This window comes from Bombyx mori, chromosome 9 (assembly GCF_030269925.1).
Source record: "Bombyx mori chromosome 9, ASM3026992v2".
Lineage (NCBI taxonomy): Eukaryota > Metazoa > Arthropoda > Insecta > Lepidoptera > Bombycidae > Bombyx > Bombyx mori.
Window position 1 is genome coordinate 5,981,136 of NC_085115.1, and position 24,075 is coordinate 6,005,210.

At 33.5% G+C, this 24,075-nt stretch overlaps 1 protein-coding gene across 1 annotated transcript; it reads left to right on the forward strand.

The window, feature by feature from the left end:
• The first annotated feature begins 3,931 nt into the window (after nt 1-3,931).
• LOC101742827 (protein artichoke) lies at nt 3,932-24,075 on the forward strand. The gene is made up of 5 exons (XM_004925166.5): nt 3,932-4,155; nt 17,979-18,191; nt 18,866-21,982; nt 22,060-22,352; nt 22,676-24,075. The coding sequence occupies exons 2-5, from the start codon at nt 18,041-18,043 to the stop codon at nt 23,243-23,245; spliced, it is 4,131 nt and encodes a 1,376-aa protein (XP_004925223.3). The 5' UTR covers nt 3,932-4,155; nt 17,979-18,040; the 3' UTR covers nt 23,246-24,075.

Sequence of the window (24,075 nt, forward strand, 5' to 3'; positions counted from 1 at the left end):
ACAGTGATTCAAGCAGTTGACTATAAATCTAGATTTAAATTTTAATCTGCATAATTATAATAAAATAATATCATTATCTAACACCTACACATCTAGCAAAGAATTAAATTTTAAGCACCTATACACACGAAAACACTGTACTCCATCAAATCAAATACAATCAAATTTACAAAGGAGTTTAGCAAATAGAAAACTATTTTCTTTTCTAATAATTAAAAGAGTTTACACGACAAAAGGTTATTGAAATACCAGTTTCAGAATGAAATAAAAAAACAACATTTTGATTCATTGTATGAAATTATCAAACTTTAATCTTCCACGCTCGAAAATCTTGTTCCATTTGGCTGGCAAATGTACAATTTTAATTACCCACGTTTTCCACCTGTGACTGCTTCGTTTGCATGAAATTAATAATTAATGTCAATTTTACTCACGCCCAAAAAGGAATAATGTATTTTCTCGTTTTAAACAAAAACATTGAACAGTAAAAGAACTACAATATTTCTACAAATTAAACTTCGCCTTTGTTTACTTGGCTTTCGAATGATGGAAAGAATGTAAATTAGATTGAATTTTTTGCTTGAGCTTTTTTTTCTATATTGTTTCGTTATTTTAAATCAAAAGTACAGAATGAGTCCGACCGTACTTGTCTGGTAGAAAAGTTCACGCCCTCTAGAAAATATGGCTAATGATCTGTCGATTTTCTTGCAGTCTGTTGAAAATTGTATATACCTAGTCAGGTCATAAATTCTGTCACATGTTTAATGTAAAATAATTGAAACAAGTTTATTCATTATGTAAACATTCATATACCAAAATGAACTTAACAAAACATAGAATCTTATGACACTAAAGTTTATTCAAAATGACCTCCGTGATTTTGAATACAGGCCTTCAATCTGCGCGGCCAGTCGTCTATCGCAGCACGAACGAGGTCCATGTCAATATCGGCGGCTGCCTTAATCAAGGATGTCTTGAGTGACTCCAAATTGGGATGAGGCTTTGAGCACGCCTTTTCCTCCAAGTGTTGCCATATCTTGTAATCTAACGGATTGAAATCTGGACTGGAGGAGGGCCAGTCTTCGTGCCGGATGAAGTCGATTTCACGCGCCGCCAGCCAATCTTGTGTGCTCTTCGCTCTACGAGCTACAATTATAATATTTGATTGCCATCTTGCAACCTTATTGCGGATCTGTGCATAGAATAAAAAAAATAAAAATCGGGATGGAAAAATAGGGGTTGATCGTATAAGAGTGAAAATTGAGAGTGATTGATATATTTTATTTTTATTTTAAGTCAAGACAAAAAAAAAAACTTGCCCAAAAATTTAAAATTTATAATTAACAAATAAAAAATAGGGGTTGATCGTAGAAGGGTGAAAATTTCAGAGCAATATGAATTTTTTTATTCTAAGTCATGACAAAATAAAAACAAAATTCTTGCAAAAAATTTTAGTTTTTAATTAGCAAATAAAAAATAAGGGTCGTAGAGGGGTGAAAATTTAGGGTTTTATGTATTTTTGTATGCTATATCATAAAAAAATAAAAACAAAAAATGTTGTCTAAAAAATAAAAATAAAATTTAGGGGTGAACCACCCTATATATATATATATATATATATATATATATATATATATATATATATATATATATATATATATATATATAGAGAAGGCCTTAACTTTTCTAAAACTCTTCAAAACTATATATATATTTAAATATACAAAATAGATAGCGCTTTCTTCCCGACCTGAAAAAAGGGACCAAGTTTGTGGGTATACGACGAAGAGAAGATCTTCCACCGAGCGGGTGATATTGCTCGGTAGACCGGCGATCCGATTGTTGTTGTTCGGAACTTGTATATATGCAAGTTTATCTTGAAAATGTCGTAAGCGAGATCCAGGCATCAACTGTCTTGCGTTGTATGATGGCTGCCGCAACAAAGTCAAAGGCCCCAAGGCATTTGGAAAACTAGTAACCACCGACCAATACGTTAACAATGATCAAATCAGCCTGTCAAAATCAATATTAATGTAAAGTACTAAAAAGAGTTTTGATGTAGTCATGTTGTAGCGCTAATTAAGCAAATAGGTTAGAAATTTTATTTGCAATTAATGACTTGCGAGCAGACAATAATGAAAAAAGAAGATGTGCGGTGTCGCGGGACACCGGATAGGAACGAAGTTCCTTATTATAAAAATATTAATTTTAAGTTCTGTTCGAGCTATAAAGAAAATAAAACTGGAGGCTTCGCAACAACCCACGGTCATTCGGATGACTCCGCATCGTCCCATAAGGAACTTCGTTCCAAAAATACATTTTTTTTTTCTTTGACAACGGTATTCCCTATTGACACTGACTGACTCACCTGTTGGAACATTGGCCATAAAAAAAACTATATGAAATAGCGCAAATGAATAAACAAAAAGAAAGTTTTTGTTTGCAGGCGGAACTGCTTTGCCTTTGTTGAGTGTAGAGCAAATAGACGTCATGCATCATGAAAATAGAATACTACAAGCGCACTGAGTGCAATATCATAAGGGATACCATACGTTCATGCATAATTAAAAAATGACGTAATACCTCTGACGTAATTCTTCGAGAAAACGTGTCAAGAATGCACTATGACGCAATACAAATTGTTATTGTTTGTTTTGCTCATCAAGCATATCTCTAAGGAAATCTTCGTACACTGTATTGCTAAAGCAAAACAAACAAAGAAATGATCTGGCAAATGTTTATCTAGTATTTTACTTATGAACCGTTTTTCTCGCTTTTAATTAACGTTGTGAAAATATAACAACATTAGAATCCCTTTGGGACACATAACGCCATCGCTTTTTGTCAGTATGCTAATTATGTTATTTTACGTGTCCGTCCTAATTTGAATTCGGAAAAATAGGGTCCTGAAATTCAAGTAGAAAAAATACGTGTTTTCAATTTTATTCCTTAAAGTTAGTTTTTAAATTAGTTGGTTTTACTGTTTGGCCAGGTGAAAGAGCTCATGGACTGTCTGATGTTAAGTGGTTACCAACGATATTAGACCACACGACAGGAATGCTGCAAACCATTTTGAGACATGAGGTATGTGTCAATTGTGTAAAATAACGAATGTCTCATCCTTCAAACTGGAGCGTAATATTGTGTCCGGGCAGAAATAAGCAGGGTGGCGTCTATCTATATCGACTGACAAAACGCTATACCATCAATAATAATTACGTAAAGGTTCAATTTACGGATTTGATTTTTAATCAAATGCATCGTAATTCCGCATTCCTTAATCGTGGAAGTCATTCGTGGAATATGTGTTAAGTGATAACATATTTAAAGACACAAAAATCGGTACCCGCCTGCGGGATTTGGCCACCGGCACAGTCGCGACGCACGATGAGTATGCACAGGAAATTTTATCTATCAGGGCATTCTTAAGCTTTAATATGTACCAGCACATGGCTATCGGTCCATAATCTATTCAGCGCGAATAAAATCACGGAGCTGACTGATTCAAGGTCCACTGTGTACATATATTTCACTTTAATAGAACAAATCACCTGTTAAGCCGTTAGAGTCGATTAATGGCCTCGAGCATCCACGGCCCAGTAATACGCCATTGAAACGTTGTCGGCAAAAGGTCATAAGATATTTCAACTTCACGCCCGCAAACGGCTCTCGATACAGCAGCGGTTCCTCGGCCGACGTAATAAAAACAAACGTAAAACTTTCAAAGGACCAACCAGTAATCTTCTTGCACATTACTATGCTTAGTTGCGTGAACGTAGAACGCATTAGCGGCTGACTTCAAACTAATCAAGAACATGGTCCCGTTCGCCTTACGCGTGTACCTTGTTCGTAATTTATTAGCGTTTATTCCCATATAGCAATCTGTAGAGATGCCGTTCTATTACGCAGACTCCGTCGTGATCCCTGCTCCAGTAAGCTACGAGAGCCGGGGCACACTGGTCGTTCCTGGCGACTAGTATACTCGTTCAGATTACTACGGTACTCGTCCCGCGTGTAGCGTCCTTATTTGAATTGTGTGTTGAACCAACGAGTTCCAGATTTACTTAATTACTGTTTGGATATCGTACAGATTACGTGTGCTCATCTAATTACTATGGATAATCAGATACTTGAAACTTAATTAATAAATGTTTCGTAAGTATTTCTTGTGTTTTCAGTAACGATATATGTTTTGTGTTAAGTACTCCGTTCGGAGTTTTGTATAAGTTTGTGTACTTTTTATTTGAGTTTGACTTACAATTTAACGGTTAACTGTAATTAAATCCATCTTAGACTCGTTCGGGGGGTGCTCTGTAATTAATCGACTTTAAATCTCAAACTGTCTCCATGTAACGAACACTAAATTCTGGTTATAGTATAAAAGAAGGAAAATTGGATTTTATATTGAATATTTTTAATTATATTTCAAAATAACTTTTAACTAGTAATATTATTGGATTGTTGACAGAAATGTCTTTGATCAATCTGAAAGTATTCAACTTTAAGATCTACTATAAAAATTAATATAAAACTGGAAACGAAACTACTCGTAGAACATAGCGCTATCTTTTTACTAAATTAAAAACGCAACTTTATTTCTTGATTTTAATTAAAATTACGCACAACATCGAACTCGGAACTCATCGGAACTCGAAATGATATAGTAATGAACAAAACGCACAGAGTACCTATACATTTCTATTTTCGAACTGACATACTAAGCCCGGGTACGTCGTAATACGTATACAGAACCGCGAGTTCGAAAATAAACGATCGTCGGATGCATAAAGTTCAAAATGCAGATATGAATACAACGATGACGACGAAAGACTCAACTAACAGGAGTGCATTCAGTGAAACCTAAATAAAGAAGTCAAATAATGAATTAATAGCATTCGGTTTCGTTAATGCGTAAATAGGCGAACGATGTTACGGCCCTGGATTTAACATTACGCTTAACGACTGTCCCACCCTTCGAATCAGAACGCATGACCTCTTCACGGCAGAAATAGACACGATGATGGTATCCCCTATTACGAGTTTAAAATTACATTAGAAAATCTAAAGGCTTTACAATTCAGGCGACACCTACAAGCGGTTAAATGCTTACAGCCCACCAGGTCTGCGTAGGCTTAACGTTAATATAACAAGGTCCAAATTCAGTTCCAATTAAGCTCAAGGACTATGTAAAATAACGGACTAAAGAACCAGTTGCTATTCACGACCAGACAATCTACAGTTCTGAAATGAGAAACATAAGAATTACAAATTCTAGGATGATTCTCAAAGTTACTCAGAATTTTTTTTTTTTTTTTGTTTAATTGTTACTTCAGACCACTTAAAGAGGTTCTGCTAATAATTTGTATTTTTTCTAATTGCAACAAAATAACTCTTCATAAAGTATTTAGTTTCATTATATTCTCCTATTTACATATTAAATATTTGTTTAGTTGAGATTAGAATCATAATACTGACAGTTGTGTTCCATAGGTTGATGGTTAGTCAATTTAAAATAAAATTTGAATGGTTTGTTACGAATCAACATTCATTCTCATTTTAAGGTGAAACATAATACAATTTTTAAATCCGCAGTTTTGATTTTAAAGAAAAATATGCATCATCGTTAATGCTGAATATTTTTGAACCAAATTACGCTTGCTAACGATTGACCATGCATGAAGAAACGCAAACCTTTTGCATTGTAGCTACTTATGAAATCATTTTTACCGTCGAGAATTTATTAAATATAATTTGATCTAAATATGAATTTATTGACTTAATTAACTATTAATTTAATTTATTAACTATGATATAAAACATTGGCGTCGAATACGCGCCTGGAATAGTTCGAATGACAAGCTTTGACACTCGACACTCGACGGCACCCGTATCTCGAGAGTGACAGATAAGCACCATTTGTCGGATCGAAAGCGCATCAAAAATGAAAAAATAAGACTGCAATTATTTAAACATTACACTTTTATAAGATTTAAAATTCGCTGGTGGTAGGACCTCTTGTGAGTCCGCGCGGGTAGGTACCACCACCCTGCCTATTTCTGTCGTGAAGCAGTAATGCGTTTCGGTTTGAAGGGTGGGGTAGCCGTTGTAACTATACTGAGACCTTAGAACTTATATCTCAAGGTGGGTGGCGCATTTACATTGGAGATGTTTATGGGCTCCAGTAAGCACTTAACACCAGGTGGGCTGTGAGCTCGTCCACCCATCTAAGCAATAAAAAAAAGAAAGATTTAATTGGCAATTAATACATTAATTAATTAATTAAATGATATAAGTAAAAACAGTTTTCAAATTTTACTTTTTACCCTTGATAACCAAAAAAAACAGGCAAAAGCTAAATGACGATGCGTAGCTTTTACCTCACCACTTTATTATTTCACTGCTGACGTCTGTGAGTGACTGTGAGCTCTTACGACCCGGGCCTTGAGGCGCCATCTAATTGATATTTCAAATGAGTTCTGCACACGCTGATGCCTTGACGTAAGATTCAAAATTATATACCTGGCTAATTTGAACATGCGCCAAACTGATTTAATCTTGAATATTTTGATTAAATTAAACACAATTTACATACAAATTGAATTAAAAAATTAAAAGTATTAAAACAGTAAAGATTAACCTGTATATTAAATTCTAAAAAAACATATTGGAGTGATCTGGACTACTTTAAAGCCAATTTTTTTTTATTTTTTTTTTATTTGTTCTTCTAAAATCAAATACTTTTAGATATTATAGTCTTTTATTTGATTATTATATACTTGCGTCAATACTTGCAGTATTTTTACTAAGTTACACAATCTCGTCCAATAGATCTGGGAAACTAAGCGTTACATGTTTTTTATACTTGTAAGAAAGCCTAATGCTTTCTGTCCAGCTGCCCTTCACAACAATTAAAAATTAATAGATGATGACCGACCTTTGCTCGGGTTTTTTTTTTATAACGCCATCTTGTTGTGTCTTTAAAGCAGTAAAAATAGTATTATTATTGGCCAATAGAAGTCGGGAAGAGTTGATTATTGAAAACAAGAATAAAACAACATTTTCTGAAAATAAATCGTAGCTAGATCGATTTATCGCCCCCGAAATCCCCTGTATACTAAATTTTATGAAAATCGTTGGAGCCGTTTCCGAGATTCAGATTATATATATATATATATATATATATACAAGGGTTGCTCGTTTAAAGGTATAAGACATTTCAATATCTATGATATCTTATTCCAATAAAACGACATTAGCATTTTTAGAAAAAATGAAAGAATTTTGCATAACACTCCCCGATACGCTGTAAAATACCAAAGAAAATATGTAGGTATTTCCCTCAGCGTTTCTACATTACGTACATACATAAATATTAATGTGAAAAATTAATATTCGTTGCTGTGTTTGTGTATTTATTCGTGTTATGTGCGCGCGAATCGCTAATCCGATTGAGGTGAAATTTTCTAATATTATAAATTGTAATTTTGCTAACAGGGAAGGTTTTTTATATGAGACCATCGACGTGTGTTTCAATAAATATGGGGATTAAATGTTTAATTTCATCATGAAACAAGAGAATGGGCTGAAAAACAAACAAAATTTTTAATTGTCTTAGTTATATAGTCGATCACTGTGTTGTTCGTTATTCATTCTTCATTTGTTCATTTTTCATTGCCTTAGTAGGTCACATTAGTGATTTTTGTCCCAAAAATCCTTCGGATTTGGATCAAGATTACGTATTTACTTATTTCTTATTGCTATCAAAATTGATCACATACGGGCTGCAATACGTTCGTAACAACATGAATAAAATAATCATCCATTTTGGGACATAAGTTTCATTGTAGAATAAGAGCTGTTATACCCCAGTTTAGGATTCGTTTATTAATTTTATACAAAAAATACTATAATAAATACATCATATTTTCGAAATAAAAATATTTATATACATTTTTAATCGTTCATAATAAAAAAGAAAGCTTAGACAATTGATTTTAATAACGTTTTTCGATTGTAGTCGTCAATTCGAATATAGAGAGAAATAATTATCCATTTTTAAACCTTCCGAAGATTCTAGTCGAGAAAAAAACATTTTACCTGATTCATTAGCACAAAATAAATACACAGTGTGGCTGAATAGCTGAGATTTTATAATTGTGCAAAAATTGGAAGGGTGTATTTTATCCGTGTTTTTTGGGAATTAATTTTAGCACAAAACTGAGTCCAGCCCATATGAAAAAAAATGATTGTTTTCCTATATAAGCATACCAAAGTTGTCTTTAAGTACATCAGCTTCACTAATAAAATAATAATGCATTTTCGTTAACTTTCAAGCTATGTTTATTTAAACTTTCTAGCTGACTGAAGCTTAACTAAAATCTAATATCGAACAAAAATGAGTATTTTAACGCCTTAGTAAAAACATTGATTTTGAATGAGGAAAACTGTTTTAAGCGCACCGCGCTTTCGTTACCAAAAAAAATCGTGTATATAGTAAATGTTACAATATAGTACAACGATCGAAAACGAAACCACCACTCTGCGTATTTCTGCCGTGAAGCAGTAATGCGTTTCGGTTTGAAAGGTGGGGCAGCCGTTGTAACTATACCTGAAACCTCAGAACTAACATCTCAAAGTGGGTGGTGCATTTACGTCGTAGATCTCTATGGGCTCCAGTAACCACTTAACACCAGATGGGCTGTGAGCTCGTCCACTCGCCTTAGATATATAAAAAAAAAAACAAGTGATACCCTGAATGCTTTCTCGTATTTAATTTTATTCATCATTTCAACGCGCGTTATCTGATATCTACGCGTAATTAGTTTATAATATCAAAGCCATTCAACTGAATTAGGTTACTTTATGTACTTAAACAATCATACGCCTGTGTAGCGAACAGGATGAAGAATTTTGCAGATTATTGGTGGTAATGCTAGCTGGGACAATTGCTAATTTATTATATGAAACACCCAATTCAATTGATGTCACTATGACGAAAGTCTTCCAGAAGTGAAAACATCAACTGTACAAAGCTTGGAACTCCCAAATAAATAAACTTAAAAACATTTAATTTATGGTAAACCTTAGATAAATATTGGAATTTTCTATAGGTAGTATTCAACTCCGGCCATGGACCACACGTTTCTATATTTCATCCCATATCATCTCATCTCATTTCACTTAATTTCATCCCAGTTGATTAATGCCTCAAATTAATCATCTTCATTTCATTTCACTCCATAATATCATTTTTCATAAAAACATGAATATACATTAAAATAAGACATGACTTAAAGGTCTTAGTTACCAGGTCGTTTTACTAGCTATTATATGAAGTAGAGAATATGAACTTTTTCCTGTTTATTTTATAAATGCACTCATGAAATTTGTTGTAAAAAATAATCTCAAATAGATAATTAAATAATACGCGAAGACAATTAAACAATTCAGAAAACAAACTATTCTTACAGAGACACGTAATATTTTATTTGAACTATGTGTGGCTGATGGTAAACATTAAGCTTTCGGAGAGATCTTTGGGTTTTTTTTTAATAGAAACGCGTGAATGAGTACGTGGTCCATAAGAGTTAATAGGTTATCATGCTGTACGGTATGGGGTATCTCGTAGATATAATGTGGACATCACCTTGAGACATGAGGTCCAAGTTTCATTTATATGGTATAACGGTTGCCCTATCTTTCAAACTGGAACGTTTCGTAGCAGAAATTGACAGAATGGAATATGCCTTACCGCTAGTAAAAGCCAATTCGCTATCGCAGTATGTTAGTTAATACGTATAACAGAGAACAGTGCTGCCCATTTTCTGGTAAATCCTGTAGTCAACTTCTACGACACGCGAGTACAAGGTGTTGTTATTTTAGGCCTACGCCCCAATGCCAATAATCAAACTATTTTAATCAAAACGTTAATCAAAACCTTTGAAAAGAACCCCGTGAAACTTAACTCCGATGTTATTTAAAAAATCGAATACAATTCAGTGCTCATTATCTATTTCAATTTTTTTGTAAAAGAGTGAAACACCACCACGTAATGAATATAACGAAATCTCCAAAAGTAACTGTTCGATAAATTTTTAATTTGCCCCAAGCACTTCTTTTGTAACTTAGGCGATCCCAAAGTTAATTTTAAATACATTCATTTAATTTTCGGGCTTATAAAATAAAGGCGTATTAGTAAATAAGGCCTGCTAGAATACCGTCACATTAATGATTGCTGATAATCTGAGTGAACAAAAAAATCACATCCGACATTTTACATGATAAAAATGTAACATTTATTTTACACAAAACCCGAAACGCTCGTAAATTATTTTACAAAGACCAAAAAATTACGAGATAAAAATAATCCAGTGAGGCAATCCGGCTTATCTAAGCAGTTTTTGTCCTTTGCTCCGGTTCAGATGCTCAGACCGTGCAAGTTCGTTTTAATGGTTTCGGGCCCTCGGTGAAAACAAAAGAAAGATGTTTTACTGCGGTGAAAATGTGCCGAACACGTATCTCTACCTGACTGCGAGTGGCCTACATGACATATAAAACGTGCTACTGACTTTCCACTACCTGTGTACTTATACAACGTGTCTTCCCACGCTACGTCTTAGTACAGTTCAGATTTTCCTGTTTTTTTTTCTTTCTCTAACATCACGTTTCATTGAATTTTTTCCTCTCTTAGAATTAATTGTGAGGACAGCCAAAATATGTATTATTTAGAAAAAATAATCATACAATTATGTTTTATTATTTATCATAACAGTTTATAATGGTTAATCACGTTGTAATATATAATAGGTTGGCGAAAAAGTTTCTTCGCATTTTTTAATAAAATTCATAACATTTTTTAATATAGCTTATTTACATTTAACTAAAGTATGTAGGTACCATTTTGTTCGAAAACTTTTTGCCATCTTGTAAGTAGGGACATGATCCCATTGCTATAGAAATTTTGGGGCTTCTGATCAAAATACCGCGACAATTGGTTTTGACAGTCCTCTCGTGATGTAACCTGACGCTGCCTAAAGAGTTCTGAAGAGACCGAAACAGGTGGAAATCTGAAGGTGCAAAGTCAGGACTATACGGCGGTTGCATTAACACCTCCCAGCCAAGCTCTTTTAATTTCTGCTGAGTGGCTAAAGATGTGTGAGGTCTAGCGTTATCATGATGAAAAACCACACCCCTTCTGTTGATTAATTCCGGCCGCTTTCTCTCAACTTCTTGCTGTAATCTCATCAGTTGTTCGCAGTACAGTTCAGAATCGATGGTCCTGCCTGGTGGTAATAGCTCATAATGAATAATGCCCTTCCAATCATACCACACACACAGCATTACATTGTTGCGAGTTAACCCGGGTTTCGCCACAGTCTGTGAAGCCTGACCGGCCTTGAGCACGAATTTTTCGCACGTTCTTGTCGTAAGTGATCCATTTTTCATCACCAGTTATCAGCTTCTTCAAAAATGGTTCGGTTTCATTACGTCGTAATAAAGAATCACACATGAGTATACGGTTCATTAGGTTTCTTTCAGTGAACTCGTGAGGTACCCAAATATCGAGCTTTTTTGTGTACCCAGTTTTTTTTCAAATACGCCAAAACTGTTTTGTGGTCAATTTCCAGTTCTTCAGCTACGTCGTAACTACTGATATGCCGATCTTGCTCCACTTTTTTAAAAATGGCATCCATTTTATCCGTAAGAGGGCAACCAGAGCGACGTGCATCTTTGACATCAAAATTTCCGGGTTGGAAACGCTTAAACCAAATTTTTACTACTCTTACAGACACTGCAGTAGGTCCATAAACATCGCAAATTTTTTTTTCGCGGCTTGCGTTGCATTTTTTCCTTTTTTGTAGTAAAATTTTAAAATATATCGAATTTCTTCATTAGATTCTCCCATCTTGACAGTACGAAAAATAAATAAAAATCACACATTTTCCTAACTTTAATTTGGAATTATCTTTTTTTAAATTTAAATTTTTAATGATACCAAAACCAGCCAGATACAAATAGTACAGCCAAAGAGATTTTATTACAAGTTCATACATACTATAATGCGAAAAGACTTTCTCCCCAACCTATTATGATATACATATTCGTGTATCATTAGCCCGTCTATCATAATGAGGATTCCAAAAACGTTTTAGAATGTAATTTTTTTGGCAATTTATCAAAATATGATTTACGAAACATGCGTGAACTGTAAGCGTAAGCTATTTCATTTTTAGATACCAAGAGTAGAGTTACGTTTTAACTGATTCCATATCCAGACCGTAGTGTTCCGAAATATTAAAAAAAAGGAAGAAGAAAACATGTTACTTTTTCCCTGCATGCTGTGTTGCTTGTGCTCTCTCGTCAGTAGTCGATTTTCTGGTACATAAAATCACGAACTGTCGCATTTATTACAGCTGATATACCTGGCATTGCCCGGGTTATTAAAACAAAATTATAAACTAATAAAATATTAGTACTATAACAAATGAGTGGAAAAGGTTGGAGGAGGCCTTTGTCGATTGGCAAACAGATCTGCAGAAAATGAGAAAAATTCAAATCATAAGCTAGATTAAGGTTTAAATAAAATTTAAGTTTTCTATATATTATATTTAATTTTAGTCATATAATTGTAATATGGATCTGAATAAAAGGCTATATTATTATTATTATTAATATTATATTATAACAAATAAAAAATTAAACAATAGAAATAAAATATAATGGACATAGCTAGGCAAGGCTAGAAAATTAAAAAGTAAAGTCTAGAAATTTAAGTGCATACATTTGTCAAATTCAAATGATTCAATCTACCTATACTATCACAAATATTTAGTTCAAAAATCCTATAAGAACTTTTGAAATTATATGTATGTCAGTATTTGTTTACCTATTCAATGATTCTGAAATAAAATACATACATTTTGCATTTTGTATAGGCTTTTTTGTATTGTATTTTTTTTTTGTTTATGGTCAGGTGAAATCACAAAACACAATCCATTCATTTTGTAAACGATCTCGATAGCTTGGGAAATAGATATTTTCATCTATCAAAAGGAGACTTTATTTATTATATTTCTTAATTATTTTTTAATTTATTCTCTTCTTCTATTCTTCATCTTTTCTATTGTAGGCAGCGGCTTGGCTCTACCCTTGGCATTGCTGAAATCCAGGGGCGACGGTAACCACTCACCAGGTGGGCCGTATCTCGTCTGCCTGCAAGGGCAATACAAAAAAACTTTTATAGAAACAGAAGGAACATTTTGTATACAGCTTTATAAGGCAAAGAAATGACCGAAACAAAATTATAGGAAACAGGCTTTGTAAACTGATTTCCAACTTAATTAACTCGGCCTCGTTTAATGTTATAGTCGGGAGGTTTTCATTTTGTGGTCAATAACCTATTGGTATGCGTTAATGCATTGCCCACTCACCAGAAAATTCAATTAATAAGAGAGTAGCGTTAATAACCTACAATATGCCTGCAGCTTAATACGAGGCATTTTAAACAGCAACACACACTTGAAAATGCATCAAACTTTGAATTTCCGTGGCGTTAAAAACATAAATACAACAACAATTGTGAAAATTATTAATAAACTGGTGGTAGGTCCTCTTGTGAGTCCGCACGGGTAGGTACCACCACCCCGCCTATTTCTGCAGTGAAGCAGTAATGCATTTCGGTTTGAAGGGCGGGGCAGCCGTTGTAACTATACTGAGACCTTAGAACTTATATCTCAAGGTGGGTGGCGCATTTACATTATAAATGTCTACGGGCTCCAGTAACCACTTAACTACACATCACAAACTTAAACACAACATCTAAGATAAAAAATAACTAAATGTTTGTGATCCGTACACTTTTTTCTTTTTTTATTCCATAAACAGATCAACTAAATCAGAGCCTACCTGTTGTCAAGTTGTTACCGAAACCCATAGACGTCGACAAAGTAAATGCTGCCACCCACCCTTAAGAAATACGAGGTTTAAGTCTCAATTATACAGTATAAACAACTGTAACAACCTTCACACCGGAATGAATTACTCCTTCGAAATAAAAATAGACAGGTTGGTGCAACCTACCAGAGCGGGCTCACAATACGCCAATACTAAAAGTTAATAAATTATTAGATTTTAATTTATCAAACGATTAGTTTGTTTTCTTAGAATCTTATATTGGTGATTCCATTGTAAAAATGACATAGTTTATATACGATATAAGTTGTTTTATTATAATAGAATGAAGTCAATAATATCATGATTTTAATTACCGAATAAATTTAAAAACTTTACTTTAATTATATAAATAATTATAAATTCAATACGCTTAGAACATAATAAGATTAACCTTACGGCATGCGATAAAGCCGGTTCCTAGGACAAAAAATCAGATTTATTCATCACTTTACATAAACTATCTTACAATAAATTTTATAATATTAATATTAGATCAGGAGGCTTAAATAGGTTTTTAAGATGTTTTTAAACACGCAGGCATATTTAATTAAAACTTAATGTTTAGTTATAAATAGAACCTAAACAAATTTATCAAGAGCAGTCGTGAACATTACGGAAATAATTTCAGTAATAATAGAGGCGCAATTAATTGGGCTACATTCTCTAGTAGATTAGTGACCCGAGCTCTCAGGAAGGGCTATTTGTCAAAGTAATCATCTTTCCATGAGCCAGGGTGTCCTAACTCTGTCGCGCGACTAGATAATTGCACTATTAGGATTAATATGAAGCAATACCAAAAGCTGTTAGTTTAGTAGAAATCCCTGATTTTCAAAGACATGAACATTTAAATAACAAAATTGTAAGAGTATCAATCTTTCATCGGAGTTTTGAGTTTCATCAATCTTCGATTAGTGATCAATCACATAAAATTTGTGTAATGATTTTCATTATATTCCAAATTGTTCGATGAAACAGAGCTCATCCATAACGCACGGTAACTTGCAACTAAGCCCGAGAAGTCAAAGTACACAGAAAACATAAATTTAGAAAAGAATTTTATAAACCTACTAGCGGCCTGCTCCGGCTCCGCTCGGGTCAACAAAAATTTCAATGATATTTGACGTTGTTCAATTTTTTTAATAAAAGAACACTTATTGCGGCATAACTATAATGGTTAGACATATGCTGTCGGGACACTTTTTGTAAATAATAATGTGTTCTACAAAGTCGTACTACATTATTTTATTCTATCGTCAATAGTTTTCGCAGGGCACGCGATGTAAAGGATATTTTAGGTATTTTTTTTACACCTTGGATTACATTATTGGAGTTTTAGTAAGGATCCCTAATTTTTTACAAAAAAGATTATAGCCTATGTCACTTGGGAATAGTGTAGCTTCCAAACAGTGAAAGATTTTTTAAAATCGGTTCAGTATTTTCGGATCCTATTCAATACAAACAAACAAACAAATCTTTCCTCTTTATATTAATAGTATAGAATATGCCACTAATTATACGTTAGGTTTCATCTGCATGTCGTATTTTTTATTTATTTGGATTCAATTTCATAATTTTTTTAAATTATTTGTATAAGTTACTGTTTTTGTTCGTGAGAGTTTTTCGATTTGCTTATTATTATAATTGCACTAGATGACCTAGTGTTAGGTGATTACCGAAATGAGAAAAATGAATGTCGCCACACATATTTATTATGAGATAAAAGTCTCAATTGTAGTTTTTGATGGCCAACCCACTCTTGAACCCTACTTGGCTTGATTTTACGTTTACTATTTTCATTTTACGAATTTACAACGCTTCGAGTGAGCGCATTACAGTGAAAAGACATCTTTTTTTATTGCTTAGATGGGTGGACGAGCTCACGGCCCACGTGGTGCTAAGTAGTTATCGGAGCCCATAGACACATATTAATGCCGCCACCCTTTAGATATGAGTTGTAAGATCTCACTTTTAACAGTACAACGGCTGCCCCACCCTTAAAACTGAAACGCATTACTACTTCATGGCAGAAATAGTCAGGTTGGTGCGGACTCACAAGACAACCTACCACCAGTAATTATGCAAACTATAATTTTGTGGGTTTCATTTTTATTACACGATGTTATTCCATCACCGTGGAAGTCAATCATGAGCATTTGTTAAGTACGTATTTCATTGGAAAAATTGGTACCTGCCGGCGGAATTCGAACACCGGAGCGTCGCTACATACGAATGCACCGGACGTCTTATCCTTTAGGCCACGACGACTTCAAATCTTTAAACATTCGCAACGGTACTAACTAGCTTATCTTAAAATGTTTAAATCGAACTGTAGAATCATAATAACTAAATCGTATGTTCTGAATGCCGTACTTACCGACCGTACCGTAATACCGACTTATTGGCACCGTGTATTTGCCGACATATCAACGCATGCCTCATTTGACGGCGCAAAATCGGCTCAATGTATATTGTGCAGAGTAATACGAAACCCCCGGAAAATGATCTACAAGGGTATTTGCCATAATGGAAGGATGCGGAAGAAAAACGTGTTTACCCGTACTATGTGTGAGAAAGACTGTATTTCCCTTATTGGACTATTTTACTTCGGCTGTTAAGAACTGATGATTTCATGATCTAAGGCATTACATATATCATTTTAAGGAACGTAATTTTACATTTCTCTTGATACGTATTATACATATATTGAATACGTTAGATCAAAAACGAAATAATTGTCTCTTAATATAGCACTATGTGTGTTAAGCAATTATGTTAGGACTTTTTTCACACATTATTTACAAAATATTGGCGAAGTTAGCGTTCACGGCAAATGTATGACCAATAAAATTTAATTAGGAGACATTAACAATGATGAATAGCAGGCTGCTCGCGGCATTAGCGTAATTATATTGTGATTTCAGAATAATCGCATGATGAATGGGCTCATAGCAACTTCCACTTTTGTCGGATTGCTGTAATATTAATCCAAGTCGGGACTAACAGCTTTGTAGCGTAGCAATCATGATTTAATCTAATTTAATATTTAAGCGACCGCAAGATTTCATCTCCTTTATTTATCCTTTAAACGCTATGTGCTAATATAATAATAAAATGCTTCCTTATAATTTTTTAAACAATAGTGAAATTCATTTTGTTCATTCATTTTATTACTTTTAATATTTCCAAAGCGTAGTTCAAAACGAATCAGTTAGGTTTTTTAAGTTAATCATTTATTGTATCAACGTATCCGTGAATGATTGTTTTTAAAGTCACCGGTAAAGTAAGTAAGAAACGGTGAAACAAGATTCGGTGCGATATTTTCTTTTGGGAAAAGTTGTTGCCGCGGCTTGCCTTTGAGAAAAGTTAAGCCGAGAAGGTAATTTCGTATTTTATTATTTTTCATTGGCCCTCGGGGCAGCTTTTCCTTTTGTCTCAAAGTAAGCTTTTCGCCTAGAAATCGATTTTTAATCTAGTTTTAACAAATGCGCGTTTCAATCTTCTCAATTTAGTTTTAGACGGCTTACAACTTATTCGATTCATAATTATTTGTTTACTTTATGACGTTTGGTTCTAAAATATCAATATCTTTTTCTACTTAATTTTCGTCATCAAGAAATCGTAATAAAGAACAAAATAAGCGTAATTTAAAACAAACAACGTACTTTTTAAAGAGCTGCGTCTTGTTATTTGACAGGGTTGCTTACCATCACTCTACCTTTTTCTATCGTGAAAGAGGCGTGCATTTCTACTCCAATTCTGCTATACAATTGTAGCTTCAACCTGATCTCAAGAATAGTTGATCACATTCATGATATGATGTCTATGTCGATCCACTTAAAGTGATAAAACAACAGTTTCCTTAAAGACTTCATAAGTAGTAATTTTATGTATAATTTTGAGGCGATTAATTTTGTTATACTCCTTTAATTTTGCGTTTTGTTCTTCGATAACATGAATCTAATTTATTTAAAGCCACCGCTGAATCACCTCGATTGTCTACCAATTTAATTATTACCAACTTTTAGAGCCAAGATTTTCGGAATTGGACATCGAATGCACAATGCTACTGAAATGACGTCGTACCAAGATGGATATTATCACACGACTTTCCCGCTTCAAATATGGCGCCTACGTCCTTTTGGTCATCATCCATATTCCGATACTGCAAGGAGAAGAACAATCGCAATGTCCAAGTCTGTCAGAAAATCCGATTTGTCCTTGTTACAATTTTAAGGAAGGTAAGTTAATCAGTACAGATGACTCGTGTTACCAAACTATTTTTATATTGACGGTATTAAATCTACGTGGTAATTTGTTGCCACAAAGTTGGAAGCCTAACGTGTTTCCAAGCAATATGAAAATTAGATTTAGTCAGGTTAGTAATGAAGGTAAATACATTAAAACTTTGGCTGACCATTTTTCGGAATTAGTTTTAGTAGTAGTTTTTTTTTATTGCCCCTGTAGGCAGACGAGCTTACGGCCCACCTGATGGTGAGTGGTTACCGTCGCCCATGGACTTCAGCAATGCCAGGGGCAGAGCCAAGCCGCTGCCTACAGCTGATGTAGTAGATGACTGCGGTTGTGTACGCGGATATTGTGTATATATTGATTCAGTTGCAATACCAAAGCGATCATCGGGGCCATTTATAACTGGTTATTTTAAAATAAGTAATAACTGTCACCTAGATGTGACAAATGGCAATAGTAAAAATGGAAAAGTAAGTAATGATTAATACCATAAAATTAAAATAAGAGTAACAGACAAACAGTATAGTAAAAAAACAAAATTCGTACATAAATATGAAAGTAATGAATAACAACAGTCAATTTGTTAAGTATTATTTTAATGATTAAATTTCTCGTGTTGTCCATTGACCATTGTCATGTAAGATAAATGGAACATTTATTTCAGGTCTTTTTCTGGAATGTCCGAGTGCCTCTCCTGGTGTTGTGAAAAATGTGTTATCAAAAATAAAAGGAACAATACAATCTTTATCGATTTACGATTTGGAGAGTTCGACCACTGAACTGAAAGCAGAACTTTTCCCGCCTAAAATAAAAATTTCGAATTTACAAATCTCCCAATCAAACATAGATAAAGTAAATCCAAACGCCTTTACATCGTTGTGTGATTCATTAATATCTTTGAGCATTATTTCCAGTAAATTGCGTAAAATTCCACATGAATCATTTACGGATTTGAAAAACATTGAAGCAATCGATCTACAACTTAATGATATCAACACTATACAAGGAAGTATATTCAGTAAGCTGAAATTGAAAAAGCTAAATCTAAAAGGAAACAAAATCGTCAACATTTCCGAAAATGCATTTTATAATTTAGATAATTACCTAACTGAATTAGATATTACAGAGAATTTTCTTATTATTTTTCCTTTAAAATCATTAGGTAAGTTAAATGAACTAATCCAATTGAGATTGTCGTGGAACAAAATCGATACAATTCCTGATAACATTAATATTAGTATCCCAAATTTACTGACTTTAGATTTAAGTTCGAACTCTTTTACTTCGATAGAAAAAAAATATTTTCACTGTATGCCAAAGTTGAAGACGCTCACTTTCTTTTCTAATCAAATTGAAAATGTCGACGGTGAAGCTTTTTATCCTTTGCTATTCTTAGAAACAATAGATTTAAGTAGAAATAAAATAAAAAGCTTGTCAAAAACAGTTTTTCAGAATAATCGAAATATTCGCACTGTGGATTTAAGTCATAATCACTTACATTTTGTTAATGGTGTTTTTTCAAACCTAAGTCATCTTTCAGAAATATTTTTATCGGAAAATAACATTCTTGAAGTATCCGATGACGCATTTCATAATGCTTTTAGTTTGATGGTTCTTAATTTAGAACACAATGCATTACAAAGAGTCCATCAAAATTGTTTTTCTTCTCTTTTAAACTTAACGCAACTACATATGGGAACAAATTATCTGAAAAAACTTCCACGAAATTTATTTCAAAGTAATCGTAGATTAGTAACGCTAAGTCTAGATAATAACGATATTGACGAATTAGATGAATTAATATTTGATAAGCTGGTGGAACTGAGGGAAATACGTTTGCAGAATAATAAATTAAGGCAGATCAAGAGGAATGTATTTAGTCCTTTACCAGGACTACTAGAATTGCATTTGCAAAACAATTTAATTCAAAACATCGACTCTCATGCTTTCATAACTTTGAAGAGTCTTCAACATATTAATTTGCAGGGTAATCGTTTAACTACAATTGGCGATGTATTCCCAAACAGAAATTCATCTTTAGTTTCAATTCAGCTCGGGGCGAATTCTTTATCATTGTTGAAAAATAGCTCTCTTCGAGGACAAGTTAACGTTCAAATAATGTGGCTGAGCCAAAATAATATCAATATGTTAACTTCGAATCTTTTTGATGATTTGTTAAATATACAGAGGCTGTACCTTAAAAATAATAGTATTATACATATAGAAAGTAAGACATTTATGTACTTAAGGAAAATAAAATATCTAGACATAAGTAACAATAAGCTAGTTAAATTAAGTAATGAAACATTTTATCAACTTACAACGTTGGAAGAACTGTACCTACAATGTAATACCATAAATCAAGTTGCCAAAGACACTTTCCAATTTCTAACTAAGTTAAAAATTCTTGATTTGTCGCAGAATGAAATAATCGTTCTTGATTTTGATATTTCTTCTTTGCCAATCAAACAGCTTCGTCTTAATAAAAACTTGATATCAGTAATCGAGGTTGACTCTCTCAAAAGTTTGCCAAATCTCAGCGAATTGGAGATGAATAACAATATGCTATCTTCAGAGAATATTATACAAGTACAAGTCCCGGGCTTGAAATCGTTAATGATTTCGACAAACAATTTTAGTTTATTAGATAATAAAACATTCTCACGTCTTCCGTCAATTCAAACTCTTTCCCTTGAAATGTCTAACATATCCCACTTACCTCCAACGGTATTTATAAAAAATCAAAATCTTTTGAGAGTTAATTTGGCTTTTAATAAGTTGAAAGATTTACATAAAGACGTATTTGCGTACACAACGATTTTGCAAGAATTGAATTTGAAAGGGAACAATTTCGCTGATTTCCCGCACGTTGCACTTTTTAATATATCATCTTTGGAAATTCTAAATTTGTGCCATAACCAACTACACAGTGTAGACTTTTTTAAATTTATTGGCCTACAAAATCTAAGAACATTGATTTTATGTGACAACCGTATTTCAATGCTAAATGGATTCAATTCACCATTATTGAAGAATCTTTTAGTTTTAAATTTAAGTAGAAATAGGCTGACAGTTCTTCCACCGAATTTTTTTCAACATTCTTTAGGTTTAAAAGAAATCGACCTATCACACAACCTATTTAATCAAATTCCAAGCAATGGTTTATCTGAAACTGTTCTGCCCGCTTTGACAACTCTAAATATGTCGTCTAACTCATTGATCCAGTTATTACAAAGCCCAAAATTATTTCCGGCTTTAGAAGAGTTAGTTGTAACAAAAACGAATCTGACAATCATAACCAGCACTGATTTCGAGAATTTTCCTGCATTAAGAAGATTGCTACTGACACAAAACTCCATCGTCAGATTATCGCCAGGGGCATTTTCAAAACTGCACAACTTGGAGTTCCTCGATTTGAGTCAAAATAAATTAGAAAATGTCCCTCGAGAAAGGCTTCAGGGGTTATATTCAACACGGCTACTAAACATCTCCCAGAACATTATAAGGGAGCTAGAAGAATTCACCGCAGATTTGCAAAGCCTACAAAAAATTGACTTATCCTATAACCACATTACAAGAATTCATAGAGAAATATTTCATCGGCTACATAATCTTGTGGAGTTGAACTTAAGTGGAAATTGGCTATCAGCTATTTCTACAGATGCTTTTAAACATATGCACAAAATATCTGTTATAGACTTGAGTCATAATTACTTCGAAACAATTCAAATAAAAATGTTAACTTCATTGGAGTCTCAGATTAAAGCATTATCATTAGATGGTATGTACTGATTAACTATGAATTGTATCATAAAGAACGCGAAATTTTATATTACAAATGATCCATTAATATTTCAGAGAATCCTTTCACATGCAATTGTGAATCACAGGATGTCTGGCGGTGGATGCAAGATCACTATAAAATTATTATTAAAGGAAGCTACAATTTGCGATGTGAACATCCAGAAGATATACACGGGTATAGGTTCCTCGAGCTTCCACATCAGAAATTATGCGATGTACCAATTGTAATTCGTATTGCAATTCAAGACATTCAAACATATTCTGTTGTCGTTTCTTGGCAAAGTCGAAATCAAACCGGCTTGAACGGATTTCAAGTGGCTTATTTCCCCGAGGAGAATCCTGGCGCTGTAAGTTAAAATTTGTTTATTTGTGAGTAGCTAATTTATTTTACACCTGTGAGTAAACTTTTGAGCCCTTAATTTTGTGTAAAGCGTTAAAATGCGCTCAGGACCCATTACAACAAACATTTGAATACAAAGGCTTTGCATCACTTCAATGGTCCATAAAAAATATTTATGTTTCTCGTCCGTGAATGTTCGGTTACGCTAGAATCGTTTAAAGCTTCCTCTGTAACAATGGATCGCGCGAACAAACTTTTTCAACTGTGTGCAATACAAATCAATTTTTGGAAATAACATTCCAATTTCAAATCTTGCATTTATTTTTACAGATACGAGGTAAGACGATAGGTGCCGGAATGAGATCTACAAGGTTAAATCATTTAACGCCAGGATCAAGGTACATTATTTGCGTATTAGCTTACGGGAATTTCAGTCCTACAACATCATTAGACTCCTCGGTCCCAGATGCCAGGGTAGCGCCGTCACCCGCTAACAAAAACAGCATATACGGAGATGAACAAATAATGAATCATCTAAAATCTTATATGAATGATTCCATGACTAGTAAGTGTACAAGTGTTAGCACTATTGAAATATTCGGTGCAGCTATTGACAGCCCATTTTCTAATACATATATGGGCATCGCTGATATTCTGACCAGGAGACTCAGTTTAGTAGTCGGTTGCTGCATTGGATTTATCGTGTTCGTCGTTTTGGTATCAGCATTAGGTTACATCAAAAGTAAAAAGCGTCAAGTGATTGCGAAAAGTGAATCTCAACAGCCCCCACAATATATTTCGTATGACAACTTCAATACTCCAAGTGTAGAAGTTCAAACAACAGATATGGATATAAATACTATTACGGACAAAACGAAGTCTCAATGCAAGCATGAGTGAGGGATAATCGTCCTCCAATACGTGGGCCGACACTTGCAAACTTAAAGAGCGCTTGGGGATCGGATTTTTTCCAATTTGATTCCCTTATGAATAAAATGCCACTCATGTCGGGATAAAACCTTTTATACCTTCATCGTCTTTGAAACTTTTCGGAAGTTTGACAGACAGGAATGAATTATTACAACTACTGGCAATCAATAACGAAGCGTGTGATAATCGAAAAAGTTTCAAGTCACTGGGGCATTTTAGCCATCAACTCAATGTTACGCGTAAAAAACAGTTTTACCTAAGCAATTTTATTTTACTTAAACGTTTTAAACAGAACTTATTTGATGATTGCCTTTGTTTAGTGTATATTTTTATTTTAAAACAACTTTTTAACTGTTTAATATAATAGTGTAAAGAATTTATAAATTAAGAGATTAACGTTAAACGTTACTTTGTTCATTTCCAAGGACATTTAATTGTGATTTACATAGAAATATTACTGTAAATTTTTTAGCTTAAATAATAAATCGTTTTGTAAATTCTTATTATATAACTGTTAGATATAAATCGTGTTAGAAATCACATGTAATCATGAAAATCGTTTCGAAACTGGTAATAATTGTAAAACAAAATGTCATCAATGAAATTCTTAAGTTAAATTGAATTAGTAGATTTTAGATTAAGGTAAATAAACTATTACAAGTTCACAAAAATATCAGATTCATTTAAGTGTAACAAAGATGTACCAAAGCCCTTGAATGTGTTTAATTTGGTTAATTCAATCTAAACACATTTTAAGCTAGTGTAAAGACTGTAGTATTGATAATAAAATTTGGAAAGAT